The 16,837-nt window shown below is 41.9% G+C and overlaps 1 protein-coding gene across 4 annotated transcripts in view; it reads right to left on the bottom strand.

Moving 5' to 3' along the window:
- Positions 1 to 781: 781 nt before the first annotated feature.
- LOC122927047 overlaps positions 782 to 16,837 on the bottom strand; it is a 126,041-nt gene continuing 109,985 nt past the window's right edge. For all 4 annotated transcript variants that reach the window (XM_044278602.1, XM_044278604.1, XM_044278603.1 and 1 more), the window contains 5 exons: positions 15,284 to 15,571; positions 15,141 to 15,194; positions 12,914 to 13,207; positions 11,188 to 11,245; positions 782 to 3,407 (listed from right to left, as the gene is read on the bottom strand). In XM_044278602.1, coding sequence (XP_044134537.1) covers positions 2,534 to 3,407; positions 11,188 to 11,245; positions 12,914 to 13,207; positions 15,141 to 15,194; positions 15,284 to 15,571 — 1,568 coding nt within the window. In that variant the 3' untranslated portion in view covers positions 782 to 2,533. The remainder of the gene's footprint in view (positions 3,408 to 11,187; positions 11,246 to 12,913; positions 13,208 to 15,140; positions 15,195 to 15,283; positions 15,572 to 16,837) is intronic.

The following is a 16,837-nucleotide window of genomic DNA, read 5'->3' as shown; positions in this document are numbered from 1 at the left end:
ATTCCCGCAGGAGACTCTCCACTCTGCACTCTTCCCGAACCTTCTTCTGCACACCACTGGGCGGCACATAGGACTTCACACAAGACCTCCCACTGCTCCGGGAGGCCGCCCCCTCTAGATACTCCAACATGGGGGAGGCGGAGTCCATCTTGGCAGAATATGCTAATTAAAGGCGGTGGCGCAAAAATACAGTCCTTCCCGCTCTCTTCAGTAGAAGGCGCCAAATTCTTCTCGCCAACAAAATACAGCGATGGCGCAGCAAATAATCCAGTCAGCTTAGGCGGCCATCTTACAGCAAAACGCTGTCAATTCACTGACAGCAAGCGGTGACTTAGGACGCAGCAAACAGTCCACAAAATACAGTTTTCACACCACAGTTTTTCACAGTTCTTTGGCCCAACAATTTTCAAATAAACAGATAGGGCATTTATCACTTTATAGGCAATAATGGCACACAGTTCAGATCCCACTATGTTGTAGGAATATTCGCATCCTGTTTGTGACGCCAAAATATGCAGTACGCCAGTCCTGCAGGGTGAGCGATTATGAGGTCACAGGGGACAGTTAACACACCGAGGGTTGCTATTAGTACTCACAGTTTTTATATACCCTGGGCAGGCGTACAGCAGTGATGATGGAGAGGCTGGCACATAGATCCTCTGGGGCACTCTTTGGGTATAGGGACCAGGCCTGGTGGTAGGTGAGGTGCCCTGGGTGTTGTAGGTTTAGTGTGCCCTTAAAGTTCAATTTATTGTAGGAATAATTGAGGTACACACAGTTGTAGTGAACCAGAACTTATTTTTACTGAACAGTTCAACTATATACAGGTTTCAGTTAGTTCCAAATGCAGGGTCTTGATAACAGGCAGGCTTCACATAAATGGCAGGCAAAGTCCTTGCAAGATACACAGAGGGAATAAACACTCACAGATCAGGCTGTACTTTCTTCAGATCCTGTCTGGCTTTCTCCAAGGCCCGTATGCCCTATTGCTGGCTTTATCCTTGGATAGGGAAACCTTACTCTGGTATAAATCCTCTTGCTGTAAATATCCTTCTGCCCTTCAGCTTTCTACTTGGCTGGATAAAATTGTCTCTGCTCTGTACTTCACAAGATGCTAGATATCTTCAGGAGGCAACCTCTTCTCCTGGGTGCAAGCTAGAAACCTGGGCTATCTAGCTGCATGGTAGAAGCTGAACTTCAGCTGAACTCTATCTAGTGCACACTGGCTTCTAACTACACACTCTGCCTCTCCCTGGACTGGACCTGTCTATATATACTAGGGGGTTCCCTAGCTCTCTCTACTGCCTAGGAGGAGGAACTACACCCCTAACAGGCCTGGTACACAGGAGATAACATGACAACATACATTAAAATGCAATACAAAATACCATGACCATGTTCCACTAAAGGGAACAAGGTGACCCAAGTGACCCTTGCGTAGTGCCCACATTTACGTAGTGGGACACTACAAATATAGTACCAAATCACAGAGGGTCTAAGTCAAGCCGAAGTCAAATCCAATAGCAACAATCCAAACAGCAAAATAGCAACTGGAGCACAGCAAGGGAAAACCTATAACTGGCCAGGGTGTATTGCCATGAGGGTCTTAAATAAAGCACCGAGTCCCTGGATCAGAACCTGATAGGTCCATGACTCAGTGCTCCATCCAGCATACAGGAGAGATCAGCTGAACAATAGCCCACTGCTAGTCTCCTCCAGCACACGCCAGCTGTGCGGAGAAAACATTGTGTCCAGTTGCTAATGACGCTGCCGCATCACCAGGGGGCATGGCTCAGCAGCATGTCTCATCCGGCGCAGCCGCTCCGAAGATCTTACCGCTGGACCGCAGACAGGTACGTTTGTGGCATTATGTATCTATAAGTGGGCTTCTTTCGAGAGGCAAGTTTTATTTTTCATTTAGAAAATTTTGGGTTATCAATTGATTTTTAAGTTATTGTTAGTTACTGTAATTGTTATTTAAATCAAATGGTTAACAATCAGTATGAACCAAATTTCAACATTCTGAAGGATTCTCCAGAGAATTTCAAAGATTCCTTATACAAAAGGACACAAAATAAAAATGGCATAAAAAATGTATCCTAAAAATGCTTTGAAATTACATATATTTGATAAATGTGTTAAGTAAACTAAAAGTAAACCTGTGTGAGCTATCACAAAATCATCTCTATGCACCTAGACCATACATCTCACTTTGGGGGGAAAAGTCCTTTCTACTAACAAAAAATACTTAAAGAAGAACTCCCACAAAAATTTGTATTCTCTGATCTGTTAGAAAGGTGCATCATGTAAACTGTAGTGAATGTAATCTTCTCACCAGTGACTGTATCTGTGAGATATCCTGTCCCTTCTGATCCTCAGCTGTGTCATGTGATCAGCACTCTGATGTCCAACTGACACAGGAAAGAAAGTCAGTTGCTTCTCTATTCATTCCTATGAGACTGACACAGCTGAGAAGCACAAGGGAGGGGATAACTCACAACTACAGCAACTTGTATCTCTCATACACAAAGGACTACAGGTTATAGTCCTCCTGATCTTGTAAGACTTGGAATGGGTCAGTGTTATAGCACAGCTCTTCAATGTGGGCAATACACTGGGTCAAATGAGACCTTTTAACTTCCAGCTGCCTAATTAGATCCTCAACTAGATATTCAGCTTGTCCTTCTATGAATAGACCTCCCTGGACTAATTGTAGGATTTCCCTCATCTCTTCAACCTCAACAGTTTCTGATGCAGTATGTGCTTTTTCTAGAACTTTTAGCATGCAAATCTTTATACTTTTCTCTATCTCTAACTTCTTGAGCTTTAGATTTTCTTCAGTGTCCCTCAGTTTGTCTTTCTTTATCTCCATGGCTTCTCCAATAGGTATCACCTGGTGTCCTTTATGTTCACCAACTATACAGCAGTGGGAACAGACACAGGCAGAGTCCTGACTGCAGTAATACTCAAGGACTGTTTTATGGATGGAGCATTTTCTGTTCTTTGGAGATACGCTGGGGTCCAACAATACGTGTTCTGCTTGTTTGCTATGGACCTTTAAATGGTTTTCACAGAGAAAAGCGTCACATAACAGGCAATGTTTAACTGCACGCCGTGGCAACGGTGAAGTACAATATGTACAATACTCATGTGTCTTCTTGTCTGACTTTGATGATTGACAAAATTCTGCTATTTGACAGAGAACCAGGTTCTTGTTGAGTTCAGGCCTGTTCTTAAACCTTCTTCTGCAGATGGGACAGGACGTATCATCACTATCCTGATTGTTCCAGGTCTTATCAATACATTCCAGGCAGTAGTTATGGCCACAGATCAATGTTACAGGAGTTTTGTACATCTCCTTGCAGATGCAACAGATTATGGTGAATATAATAGACCCAGGAACCTTCCTGAAAAGGTCAAGAAAATCGTAATCAGAAGTCAATAGTAATCATTATTAATTTTCAGCATTGCAATTCTAGCTTCAAATCTGACCAAGGACAATTACTTATATGTACGTATATAATTACGTATATATATGTATATATGAATCTGGAAGAGAATAATAAAAAAAAACACAAAAAAAAAAAAAAAAACACACCATGCTCCATTTAGATACTCTGATACAGGAGCATTCTTTCCTAGAAGTGTTTCCTGCTGGTTACGCATCTGTGATACATGCACTTATGCACCATGTAGAGGTATGCTCACTACTTACAGATTCAAAGTACTGTACATACTATAGCCACAGGACTATGGACCCTGGAACCTTCTAGTGGTATTTGCCCGGTATTTATGGTGGAAAGCAGGATGCATAATTGTAGCTTGTGTTAGAGGACATGACATGAGAGAAACTGGTGAGATTGGCAGAAGACATGATTCTGTGTGCAGTGTGTGTGTCAAGCAGGGAGAAGAGGAGAGTGTTGTTCAGAGCAACAGAGGACTGGGAACTTAAAGTGGCCCTGGAAAAAAATAAAAAAATAAAGTTGCCCCATGTTGTAGGTGGGTCCAACCTGACAGAAGGCAGGCCAACAATACCAAATAGCAGCACAAAATACAGCCCCAACAGAGCAAAATTCTTCAGTATGACACAATAAACTGGCCCAACAACATTGAAAACTACAGTGCAGCACAAAATAATGCCCCAACACCAATATTTACCTCCTCAGAAGCTGCCCCTCTGTGATGACTTGCGCCAGCTGCCACATTCTGGCCTCCTACTTCCATTGCCAAAGGATGGCAATACAGTTGAATTAGGAGGACACCTGTGATTCCTGGCCAGGTACATAAAGGTTTGACCCCCCCCCCCCCCCATGTTAATTAACTCCGGGAGTGACAAATCACTACTTATGCTACATAGTTGGTGGTCAGGAGGAGAGCTCAGGCAGCCCTCCTGGGCATCAGCCCACTGGTAAATTTCCATGCAGAGCAATGGTGCCGCCACGTGATGTTCATCATCCCCTAGTCCAGTGATGGTGAACCTTTTAGAGACCGAGTGCCCACATTACAACCCTACAACCCACTTCTTTATCGCAAAGTGCCAACACAGAAATTTAACCTAAATACTACAGTTCAACATCATACTTTATCATTTAGCTATAATAGTCTGCCTACATTAAGAGTGCTGCTTGTGCCGTTCATAGTGCGCCCTGTGTTGATGAATGACAGGAAAAGTCTAAAACATATTGGTACACAATAGTCTTTTTCCAGGGTGTGGGTGCCCACAGAGAGGGCTCTGATTGTCACCTATGGCACCAGTGCCATAGGTTCTCCACCACTGCCCTAGGCCAAAAAGACCAGTAAAGCAGATCATAAAACTAGAGCCTACATGGCATGTCTGCAGAGGAGTTCAGCAAACAGCAGGAGGCACCTGGGAACAGTACTACCAAGACATCAATGATGTCTGCAGAGGAGTTCAGCAAACAGCAGAAGGCACCTGGGAAGAGTACTACCAATACATTAATTATGTCTACAGAGGAGTTCAGCAAACAGCAGGAGGCACCTGGGGACAGTACTACCAAGACATCAATGTATGTTGCTATAATGGAGTATAGAGCTGAATCTGTGCATACCTACAGTAAGTGGCACTTTTAAACCTATTTGAGATGATTCTACTGTATCCTATTCATATTCTACTGTTGCTCACTGTATTACTGAAGTGTTCAATTGTAACCCATTAAATGATCATATGGCATTAGGTAAATCATTGTTGCTTACAAGTCTGGACATCTTCTACAACATCCTCACCCAGTTCCCCTGCATTACAAAAGCAAAAGGGAGATGATTTCATAGAAATATAAAAGGCTCAACTTTAACCCCTTAGGGACATCTGCTGTATATGTATTCTTCAAAAATGCCCCCTCATGGGGCGGAGCCTGGCTCCTGGCGTGGATGGCTGTGTGAGAGAACTGCTCCTCCACGTCCTAACATCTACAGCTTAATAAGTAGCGGTGACCGGACCAAAAATGGTCAAATATGGCAGAGATAGGGGACTAGACCCCCCAGACACACCTCGATCCCACAAGGGGCGGCAAGATATGCAGAAATTCTTGAAAAAAATAAGTTCTCACTCGCCGGGACCTGGCGCCAAGATGGCGTCGGCGCGCATGAAGGAGACGGAAGTAGAGGACTCCGGAGAAGAAAGTGAACGTGGCGGCACAGCAGAGGAACAAGATCCGACACCAGTGTCTAAATCCTGCCTCGCCAAAGTGCTCAGCCAAGCGCTGGATAAAGCGTTAAGACCGGTTCTAACTGAACTGGCCGATATTAAAACCGAAATCTCCCAAGTTGGATACAGGGTCGAGGCCCTAGAGCAAGCGACACAAGAGCTCAGATCGCATGCAAACGGAGTGACAGAGTGCCTTAATGGTCACGCCGAGGAACTTAACAGAGCCTTCTTGCTGTTAGAAGACCAAGAGAACCGAAGCAGACGGCGTAATATCCGCATAAAAGGTCTTCCCGACCCGTTTAATTCACTGACTGTCGTTTTTCTTACTTCTTTCTGTTGCTCATACTTTTCCTTTTTATTCTCTTTTCTCTTCCTCTTCTCTTTCGGGCTCTTCTCCCCGCCCCTTTTTTCTTCTCTCCCCCACCCTACTGATAACCCTCCTAGATTTATTGAATCCTTACCAGTCGAAAACCTAGGCCCTAGTCCTACCTGAGAGGTAATCTACCCAGCTGCTGAGATGGCTGACATGAAGGTTTCGACATTCAATGTGAAGGGATTAAATACACCACAGAAGCGAGGACAAGTTATGATGGCACTTAGGAAAATGGGATCTCAGATAGTGTTTTTGCAGGAAACCCACCTACGTCAGAGGAAAATGCCAAGGCTACCGAAGCGTCCATTTGCCCACTGGTTTCATAGTGTGCAACCTGCATCGGCTTCCAAAGGAGTAGCCATAGCAGTTCACCAATCCATTCAATTCACTCTACTGCAACAACACTCAGATGCGGAGGGTCGCCTCTTGCTAGTCAAAGGTTTAATAGCAAACCACAAATTCACTTTAGCAAATCTATATGTACCGAATAAATCCCCTGTACACTGGCTTTTGAAAGCCTTAGACACGCTAAAAGTCTTTGCTGAGGGGCAGATAATCTTAGGTGCCGACTTGAACTTGGTAATGGACCCTGTCATCGACTCATCTTCGGCCAAATCCCGTGTATCACAAAAACTTCTTATCAAACTACACAAGAAACTGCACTAATTACGTTTAGTAGATGTCTGGCGTAGCCTTCATCCCACGACCAAGGACTTCTCTTTCTATTCAGTTCCGCACGGAACGTATCAGCGACTTGATCATATATTGACGTCTGCATCTCTTCTTCCCTCTTTTAGGTCAGCAGAGATAGGAACCATCACTTTATCTGACCACGCTCCTTGCTCGGCGACCTTCACCCTGGCCTCTCTACCAAAAAGGAACTGGAGTTGGAAGCTAAACGAATCCCTCTTGAATAATCAGCTGCATCTGAATCAGGTCAGGACTCAGTTGATGGAGTACTTCGCGCTTAACTCACCAACACACAGCTCTCAACCTATTGTCTGGGAAGCCCACAAGGCATTTATTAGAGGTTGCTTTTTTCCCCTGGGTACCAGAGTCAAAAGGGAACAGCAACGAGCAGTAGACACACTGTTAGCTGACATAGCGACAATTGAGAGAAAGCATAAGGTTACACAGCGTAATGAGCATCAAATAGCATTGACAGAACTCAGACTTAAGCTACGGGACCTACTTAGCCACAGAGTAGCAAAGCAATTGATGAATTTTCAGCATAAGGTCTATGCTCATGGAGATAAGGGGGGAAAACTGATGTCATCCTTGCTTACGAAAACGAAAAACATTACTCATATCTCCTCTATAAAACAGCCAAATGGCGATGTGACCAGCGACACCCCAGAAATAGCTAGGGCCTTTAAAGAGTTCTACTCTGAACTATATAACCTACACCAGATAGGTTCCCCTGAGAAAGAGCTTCAAAGGGAGCGCCATATTAGGAACTTCCTGAATTCTCTACATCTCCCAAAGCTAACACCAGAAAATTCAAATAGCCTTATTAAGCCGATATCGCCTGAAGAAGCGCTTAACATCCTCAACACTTTCCCACCTGGGAAAAGCCCAGGCCCCGATGGCCTGCCTTTATTATACTACAAAAAACTGCAAGACATTCTAGTTCCCAGGTTCACAGAAGTCTGTAACGCACTTATGCAAGGAGGCTCTATGCCCAAACAGACTCTCGAATCCCACGTCACCTTGATCCCTAAAGAAGGGAAGGACCCCCTGAGCTGTGGAAGCTACCGTCCGATTTCCCTCTTGAACTTGGACCTAAAATGGTGGGCTAAAATTTTAGCATGTAGATTGGGCAAGCTCCTACCAGGCTTGATAGGTCATGAACAATCAGGATTTGTCCAAGGTCGAGAGGGAAAAGACAATTCTCACAGGATATTTCACGCTATAAACATAGCTCACAGGAAAAAGATACCCCTGGCTCTATTAAGTATAGACGCTGAAAAGGCGTTTGACAGAGTCAACTGGTTATTCATGAAGTTGACTCTGCAACGCTTTGCCTTCCCAGACACTTTCACGAAAGCGATATTTACCCTTTACCAAAATCCGTATGCTAGATTAAAAGTTAACGGTACACTGTCACCATCCTTCGCTATAACAAACGGAACCAGACAGGGATGCCCTTTGTCCCCCTCACTTTTTATTTTAGTGATAGAAACGCTACTTCAACTAGTTAGGCAATCCCCTGATATACCTGGGGTTCAATACGAAGGAAAAGAATTAAAATGTACTGCGTTTGCAGACGATTTACTATTTTTGGTGGCGAACCCGGAGAAAGGGCTAGACCCACTAGTGAAAAGCATAGACCGATATAGCTCTCTATCGGACTTTAAAGTCAACCATACCAAATCAGAGATACTGAACATCTCTATACCAAAATCCAAAATCGCCCCCTTGCAAGCACGATTCTTATTCAATTGGGCCAAAGGACACATTAAATACCTCGGAATATTGATCCCTAGCGACACCAATGATCTGTACCAGCATAACTACACCCCCCTTTTAGGAGAATTACAACGCATACTACAAACTTGCAATCTCCCCTACTTGTCCTGGATGGGATGTAAAAATATTTTGAAGGCCTATGTGATGCCAAAAGTTCTATATGTGATGCAGCTAGTCCCGATATGGCTCCCTAAATCGTTTTTCAAGAGTGTGCAGACTATGTACTCTAAATACTTATGAAATGGCAGAAAACCCAGGATATCCCATGAAACCTTGACAAGACACAAAGAGAAGGGAGGTTTAGGCTTACCAGACGTAACTCGGTACTATAAAGCAATCCAGCTTAACAGGTGGCTGGAAATGGTGAACCCAAACAGGCGCCCGGACGTACAGGCCATTTGTCGCCACAGCTTGGGAACACACTTCCAGAAACACCTATGGCTACCTGACAGACATATTCAGAAGGAAGTAACTGTAGACCCACTGGTACGCGGTATAGGAGAGGTCTGGAGGGAAACACGGAAAACATTAGCACCTGACCCATCCCCCCTATTGCCGGTTAGCCTACTGCCTGATCTCCTAGACTGTGATGCTAGTAACAATCAACATATATGGAACTCTCTAAACTATATAAAATTAGGGGAAACCACCCCTAATATAGAGTCCTACATCCTAGAGGCACTTTCATCCTCAATTACGGAAGCACCAGGGTTCTTCCCTGTAAAACCACATATTAGAGCTGTGTGTGGGGAGATGAAGAAGCGGTACCCTCTCCAGAGGCCCTTGACTGATTTTGAGAAGCTAATACAATCACCACTTATCGCTACTAGAAAAGTTTCAAAACTCTACCAGGTGGTGGGAGGCGAGGGTGAACTTCGGAGGCCAATTTATATCAGAGAATGGGAGAAAGAGTGAAATAGGACTATAACTGACATCGAATTGAGGCAAATATTGAGATGCTCTCATGGTTTTTCTCGCTGTATTCGCCTACAGGAGAGTCATTATAAGCTCCTGACGAGGTGGTACAAAACTCCAGATTTCCTCTACATCAGAGGACTGACACCTACAAGGGAATGCTGGAGATGCGGAACTGATGTGGGTTCTTTATCACACATCTGGTGGCACTGCCCTAAGATCAAACTCTACTGGAAGGAGATTGAAGCGTTAATCCAAAAACTAACAACTACAAACTTCAAGCTCACTCTAGAAAATGTGGTACTGGCATTGCCAACACCACAGTATTCACCCTCAAAAAAGAATCTTATCTCGCACATCTTCGGCCAAAGCATTAATTCCCCTGCATTGGCTAGATGTCCACCCTCCAACTGTACAGGAGATGAAAGCAAAGATGACCCAAATTTGCAGGTTTGAGGAAATGACCAGTTGGATCGACAGAACGCATGACCAATTCATTAAGGTCTGGAGCCCTTGGAGAGATCTGACGTAGATGGATCCTAGCCAAACGGTGACGATGTCGCCTATATTTATGACGTAGCTGCCTAGTAGCACCCCCCCCCCCCTCTATCCTTCACCCTCCCCCCCTCTACTTATCTCTCTTTCTACCTTCTTCTTTTATTTATTTTCTTTACCTCTCTTTTCTCCTTCTTCTTCTATTAAGTATTACAATGATACCGTAAAGTATTGGAGACCAGTCTAGAGAATGATGGAGGTGACTCTACTTCGCACTCATTTAGTACTGACTAGTACTATTTGTACTTGAATGCTGATATTTCCAGGTATTGTTACCTTTCGCTCTCATTTATGTATCATCCTAATGCCTCTTTGTTATGTGATTATACAAAGAAAATTGATAAATAAAGAATTTATAAAAAAAAAAAAATGCCCCCTCATCATTTTAGACTGCAGTGGTAATTAATTGCAAGCCTATGGGACAATTAATCTAAGGATTACACATTTGGGCCATGCTCACATGTAAAAGTCTCCAAGGGACAATTTATATATGTATATATATTAAAAGGGGTTAAAAAATGTTTTCCAAAATATTAAAAAAAATATACAAATTAAAATCTCCCCTCCTTTCCTCATAATAAAAATAAACAAAAAAATTGCATTCCAATTTGCTCATACTGTTTTTATGTATGAACGAGGTAACAAAAAAAACACATTTTAGTTACTTCACCTTCCCCCCCCCAAAAAAAAAAGAAAAAAAAAAAAAGGGCCATTTTCACCCCATTTGGAGTTTCTTACAAGTTTCCTACTACATTGCATTCCATTGCTTGCCGTTAGAAAGTACAACTTGTCCCTCAAAAAAAAAAAAAAATGTCTATACGAACAGAAAAAATAATAAAGTTATGGCTCTGGAAAGGTCAAGAGTAAAAAATGAAAACCCACACATGGAAAATCACCCTGTCCTCAAGGGGTTAAATCAGTGAAGCTCTAGTTTAGTTTAGACATTATGGGAAATAAATCAGGAGAAGGAGCAGCAGGTTAGTTGTCAAGGCAATACTAAGGACCTGCTTTTAGAGGACACTGGCAAAGGTTCATGTTTGGTTCATGAGTGAAGCCTGAGGACCCAGAAATGGACAGGAAACTAGCTATAGAACATTAGCCAACTTTGAATTCTTTTTGTTCAATTTTCATTTTTTTAAACGTGCATAAATGACATCTCTGAACTGACTTCTCTTTTTCAGTCCAGCAAGACTATCAGGAAATCTCTTACCAAACTGTGTGATCGTCCTTTTCCTCAGGCCCAAGATCGATATATTTTACTGCATCACCTGAAATAAAGAATGAAATGATATCGAGTACATGAGATTATTACCCACAGAGCAAGTCTCCATAGCTGAGACAATCAGCGGTTAGCAGCATAAAATACATTACCGTTTTCCGTGTTATTACAATGAGGCTGTCAGAATGTGGTCAACATTTCCAAAATAGGTCCATATTTCCGTTTTGATTCTCTTATAAAAAAGGCCCTTTCATTTCTGTCTGATTTAGTGCATAACAGTGAGCCCCATGTCATGAGCTAGGATCAGTCTCTAAAGACCTAAAACGCGAGGACACTCTGCTGTCAATAAAGATCTCCGTTTTATCGGATGCAGGATTTCCCTTCAGTGCTCCCTGTAATATAATCCCGGATCGTCTTTTCTCAGAACTCTGCTTTATAGAGTTCCTCTGTTATTCCTACTGAAGATGTATGAATACATTGACGACTGAGTCTTATCAGTTGGAGGTGTCGTCCTGCACAGTTTGATATTATCTAGTCAGATGCTCCAGAATTGCTGTTATGTGGGGACTGCAAGTATTTACTACATCAGACAGGTCAGGCTAAGTGGCAGCTCATCTTTAATTAAATATTATTATTTTTTTGAGGGGGGGTTAGAGGACAGCTAAAGATCTCAACAGATAAATCAAATCAAATAAAAATATCACAGTATGCAGTCAACTCCTGAGCTCCCCCTAGAGGTGGCTGCAGGAAGTCAGAATTTCATTATGTACCTCACCACCGTATGTGGAACTTTGCATCAGTATAAAGCTTAAAGGGAACTTGTCACCAACTTTATACTGCCCTCAGGGAGCCCTGGTCTAAAAAATAGTGATGGCTGCCCGAGAAGAGTCACTGTTATTTATGAGTTACCCCTCTTTCTGCTCACCTATTCATGATTGACAGCTTTCTTCTCAGTTTTCCCCCAATTGAGCAGGGAGAGGGGTAACTGTCAGGCAGGAATGACTCTCTTCCAGACACGGTCCATAAAGATTATAATGTTTATTTTCAGAAATCATTTAAAGGAGCCTGTCATCTTGGATATGTAATTTTAGCTGCCCGTCATAGCTTAATCATGCACTTCTGGAATAAGGTCTTGTTTCAGATTTCTAACTAGTAAATGCACTTTTAATGTTCTTCCTGCTGTATGGAAATTAGCCTTTTCAAGTCAAAGAGGTCAGTGTTTTACTTCTCTGAGTCAAGATTTCCGCGCCCAACCCCCAACTCCTGCATCTTGGAGTCGAGATTGATGTTCTCTTAGGCAGGGAATGTTATCACCAGCTCTCTTTAGATCCTACACAGGCTCTGTCAATCAAGATGCAGGAGGTGGGGGTTGGACAAGGAAACCTTGACTTAGACGGGTAAAACACCGGCCTCCTTGACTTGAACAGGCACATTTCCATACAGCTGGAGAAAGATTAAAAGTGCATTTTGAGTGCAGTTACTAGTTTGAAATCTGCAACAAGAACTTCTTCCAGAACCTCATAAGTGCATGATTAAGGTACTGTGGGCAACTGAAAATGCATATCCACGATGACAAGTTCCCTTAAATTTTAGCTTATGAGTGACAGGCCATTGAAGTCAGTGTGACTCTCACTAGATTATGTTGTTCTTAGTGAAGGAAGCATAAAGTTGATGACAGGTTACCTTTAAACTATATAACACTAAACATGTTTCCTACCTGAGTTTTCAGACACAGACAGTGATGGCTTGCTAATTCTCTCCATAACTCTGATGTGTGAGCGGTTGTGTGTCCTGAGAGCTAAATACACTTTATCCTTCTTTACATTATCAAAGCTATCAGTGATATTATAGATCTCTGCCATCTTCTCTTTAGAAGTTTCTTTCAGTAGAATATTGTGATACTGTTCTTCTGTCAGCAGGCCTTCTTCTCTGAGGTCCTCCACCACTGGATCCACTGTGCTCATTACATTTATCAGTCCTGATTTATTCTTGTCCAGAAAATGTTCTCCAGCTGTAGACAAGTTATAATGATACAGATTAGAATAATTATTGGAAGCACAATTCTGTAACCGAGGCTGGTGGTCACACATTGGGGAGACATATGCTAAGGTAGATGTATCAGTTTTCTGATGCACACGCATTATATTATGGTATTTGGGCCTGTGCCACATCCCTCAGCATATCCAAATGTGTGGAGCAATTGGAATAGGTCTTCAGAGGTAGGAAAGCAGTAGAAAACTATACAATGTTCGACATGTTTAGGTTTGTAACCTGCACTGTGCAGATAAGAAGGTTGTGATTGATGCGTAGTTGTGGATGTTGAGGGGGAGAAATAACATTAATACATAACAGTGTGATTTATACACTGATGAGCAAAGGGGTAACAATGTTTTGAACTTTTGACTTTTAGGCTCCATATAGTATATCAACATCCACTACAGCTTTGAACATGAGACTCCCATCATTTCATAGACAATCATCTTGGCTATCCTATACATAAATTGGATTTGCAACTATTTAGCATTTGATTAGTTATGCAGATTATTGTCATGTAACTGCATTGTTACTGTTTTTCTCCTAAAATTCGAAATTAAATTTTTTATTATTTTGTTGCTATTTTGTAAATCCAACTTTTTCTTTCAACACTGCCTGAATCCTTATGGGCATGCTCTCGATCAGATTCAAGCATTTCTTGACTAAAATCTGTTCCCAGGTCTCTTCTACATGTTCCCAATATTGGTGCATACTGGTCGACTCGCTTGGGTACGAATACAGCTTTTTCTTCAACTCTGCCCGCAAGTGTTTAATTAGCTTGAGGTCTGGAGACTGTGGAGGCCAATCCAGAACCTCTACTTCATTGTCACTGTAGCATTTCTTTACCAATATCAATGTATTCTTCGGATTGTTGTCTTGATAGAACTCTATGTCGTCCTTTTCATACCCATAATAATCAAGTGTACAAAGTTACTTGTATTGTAGGATAATCACATATGGCTCAGTATTGAGACCACCATTCATCCTGGTCAAGTATCCAACACCTTTGGCTGTGAAACAGCCCCACATAAACGGGCTTTCTCCACGGAACTTGACAATTACTTCAATTTCTCGATCCGTCAGCCCTCATTTTCTCTTGTTTCTTCCAGAACCATTTGCACCCATCAGAGCCCATTCTTTTGACTTTCATCTCATCGCTCCAAATCACAGTTTCCAATCTTCTACTTTCCACTGTTCGTACTTTTTTGCAAACTCAAACCGATGCTTCTTATGATGTTATTAAAGTCGATGCTTCTTCGCCATTTTTTGGGCCACCATTCCAGACTTGTGTAATGTGCATCATACAGTGCTTTCATGGACGTCATTGATCTCACTGTTATGACTTATAAAAGCCCCCTTCACTGAAGTGTTTGTCGCACCAGAACTGATAGACGTTGTGATGAGCTCACTTGTAGATATTTTGCCTGGACGTCCACCTCTTGGCTTTGGAATGGATGGACAAATTTAATTTAATATTTTTACAACTGTCATGGCATCTTGGCAATCAACCGAATAACACACTGAGCTATTAGGGAATGTGAGAACAGGTTGTAATTTGTTGTATACAAGAAGAAAAAGATTGTTCCACCACCAGGAGAAAAACAGTAACAATGCAGTTATATGACAAGAATCTGCATAACTAATTATATGCTAAATAGTTACAAGTCCAATTTATGTATGAGATAGCCAAGATGATTGTCTATAAAATGATAGTAGTCTCATGTTCAAAGCTATAGTGGATGGTGAGATATGGAGCCTGAAAGGCAAAAGTTCAAAACATTGTTATCATTTTACTTGTCAATGTATAATCTACTCTCATAGAACTGCCACAGAAACAGAAAATGTGAATTACGTGTCACATTTACTACAGTTACTACAGAAGGAAAATTAGTAGAAAATGTAAAACTTACCAGAAGAACCTGTCTCCAAGTCAAGGGTGAGCTTCATATAGTAGGACCCCTTATCTGTGGAGATAAATGCAATTTGTTATAGTTTCCCTGAATATATAATAGAATGATATAAGTAGACAGAAAGTTCTACAATGTGAACTTACTTCTGTTACGCGATTTCAGCATTTGGTCAGATTTCTCTAGCACTCGGATGAATGCTGGGTTGTGTTGTCTCAGAGCCAGATAAACCTTGTCCTTTTTCAGGTTTGTCCAGAACCTCACAATATCATATAGATCTATCATCTTCTTTTGGGGAGTTTTCAATTTCATTAAGGCATCGTACTGTTCCTGCGTTACAAGATTTTGTTCCTGGAGATCGTCTAGAACTGGATCCACCATGATTATCCTTCGAATTAGATCCCAGCAGTGCTCATCAACAAAATGCTTACGTTCTAAAGAATAGAGAAAGTTTTAATATTAGTTAAAGTAGATTTCATAACTTTCATGACTTTGTAGTGTGTTTAAAGATGTATTCTGACCAATAAAAACATTATATAAATAACTTTAACAGACCTAAAAAATAAAAAATCATACTAGTGTCACCAATCCCAAAATGTCCCTGTTCCAAACGTTCCTCTGTGTCCCACCAGTCTCTACTTCCTTCCATAAGAGGGGGGATTTCCTTTATGCCTATCACTGGTCAGGTAGCGCTATATAGATACATTTTATTGAATAACTCCGTGGCTATATTAAATACATGCAATTACAAAAGAATTCAGATCTAGATGCTTGTTTGAAAACTGTAAAATACTTTTTTTGTGGAACAACCCCTTTAAGTTTTCAAATAAGCTTGCAAATTCCAGTGGGTGGTCCGGACCCCAGACTCAGTTCTCAGTCTGTTTACATTCTCTGGGAATTAAGAAAATTAAAATACTTAAATTTTACTTTATTATAAATACTGTATATTCCCAAATACCTTCCATTAGTTATAATTAGAGATGAGCGAATCGAAGATGACGAAGCGGAATTCGATCCTAATTTCAGGAAAAACTCGATTAGCACTGAATCCGAATTTCCTCACGTTTCGTGGTAATGAATGTTAGGACATGGAGCAAGGAACTCTGGGAAGGCGGGATCACCCACAATGCCATGCATGCAGCCAATCAGCAGCCAGCCAGCAAGCCCCTGTGATGTCACAGCCCTATAAATAGCCTCAGCCATCTTGGATTCAGCCATTTTCTAGTGTACTTAGAAGAGACAACAGCAGATGCTAGGGACAGTGCTAGGAAAAACTATTATTTTGCTGAATAGAAGTTCAGGGACAGAACATTATAAGTGTAGGGAAAGGATATTATTTGCCGTTCAGCAGTGCAGTTATATATTCTAAAGCCTTTTGTGGCGTATATAAGTGGAAAGAAATAAGGACCTATTAGTAACATAGTATATAAGGCCGAAAAAAAGACATTTGTCCATCCAGTTCGGCCTGTCATCCTGCAAGTTGATCCAGAGGAAGCCCAAAAAAAACTGTGAGGTAGAAGCCAAATTTTCCACACTTAAGGGGAAAAAATTCCTTCCCGACTCCAATCAGCCAATCAGAATAACTCCCTGGATCAACGATCTCTCTCTAGTAGCTATAGCCTGTAATATTATTACGCTCCAGAAATTCATCCAGGCCCCTCTTGAACTCTTTTAGTGAACTCGCCATCACCACCTCCTCA

This window comes from Bufo gargarizans, chromosome 2, assembly GCF_014858855.1.
Source record: "Bufo gargarizans isolate SCDJY-AF-19 chromosome 2, ASM1485885v1, whole genome shotgun sequence".
Classification (NCBI taxonomy): domain Eukaryota; kingdom Metazoa; phylum Chordata; class Amphibia; order Anura; family Bufonidae; genus Bufo; species Bufo gargarizans.
This window is presented reverse-complemented; position numbering and strand designations above follow the sequence as displayed.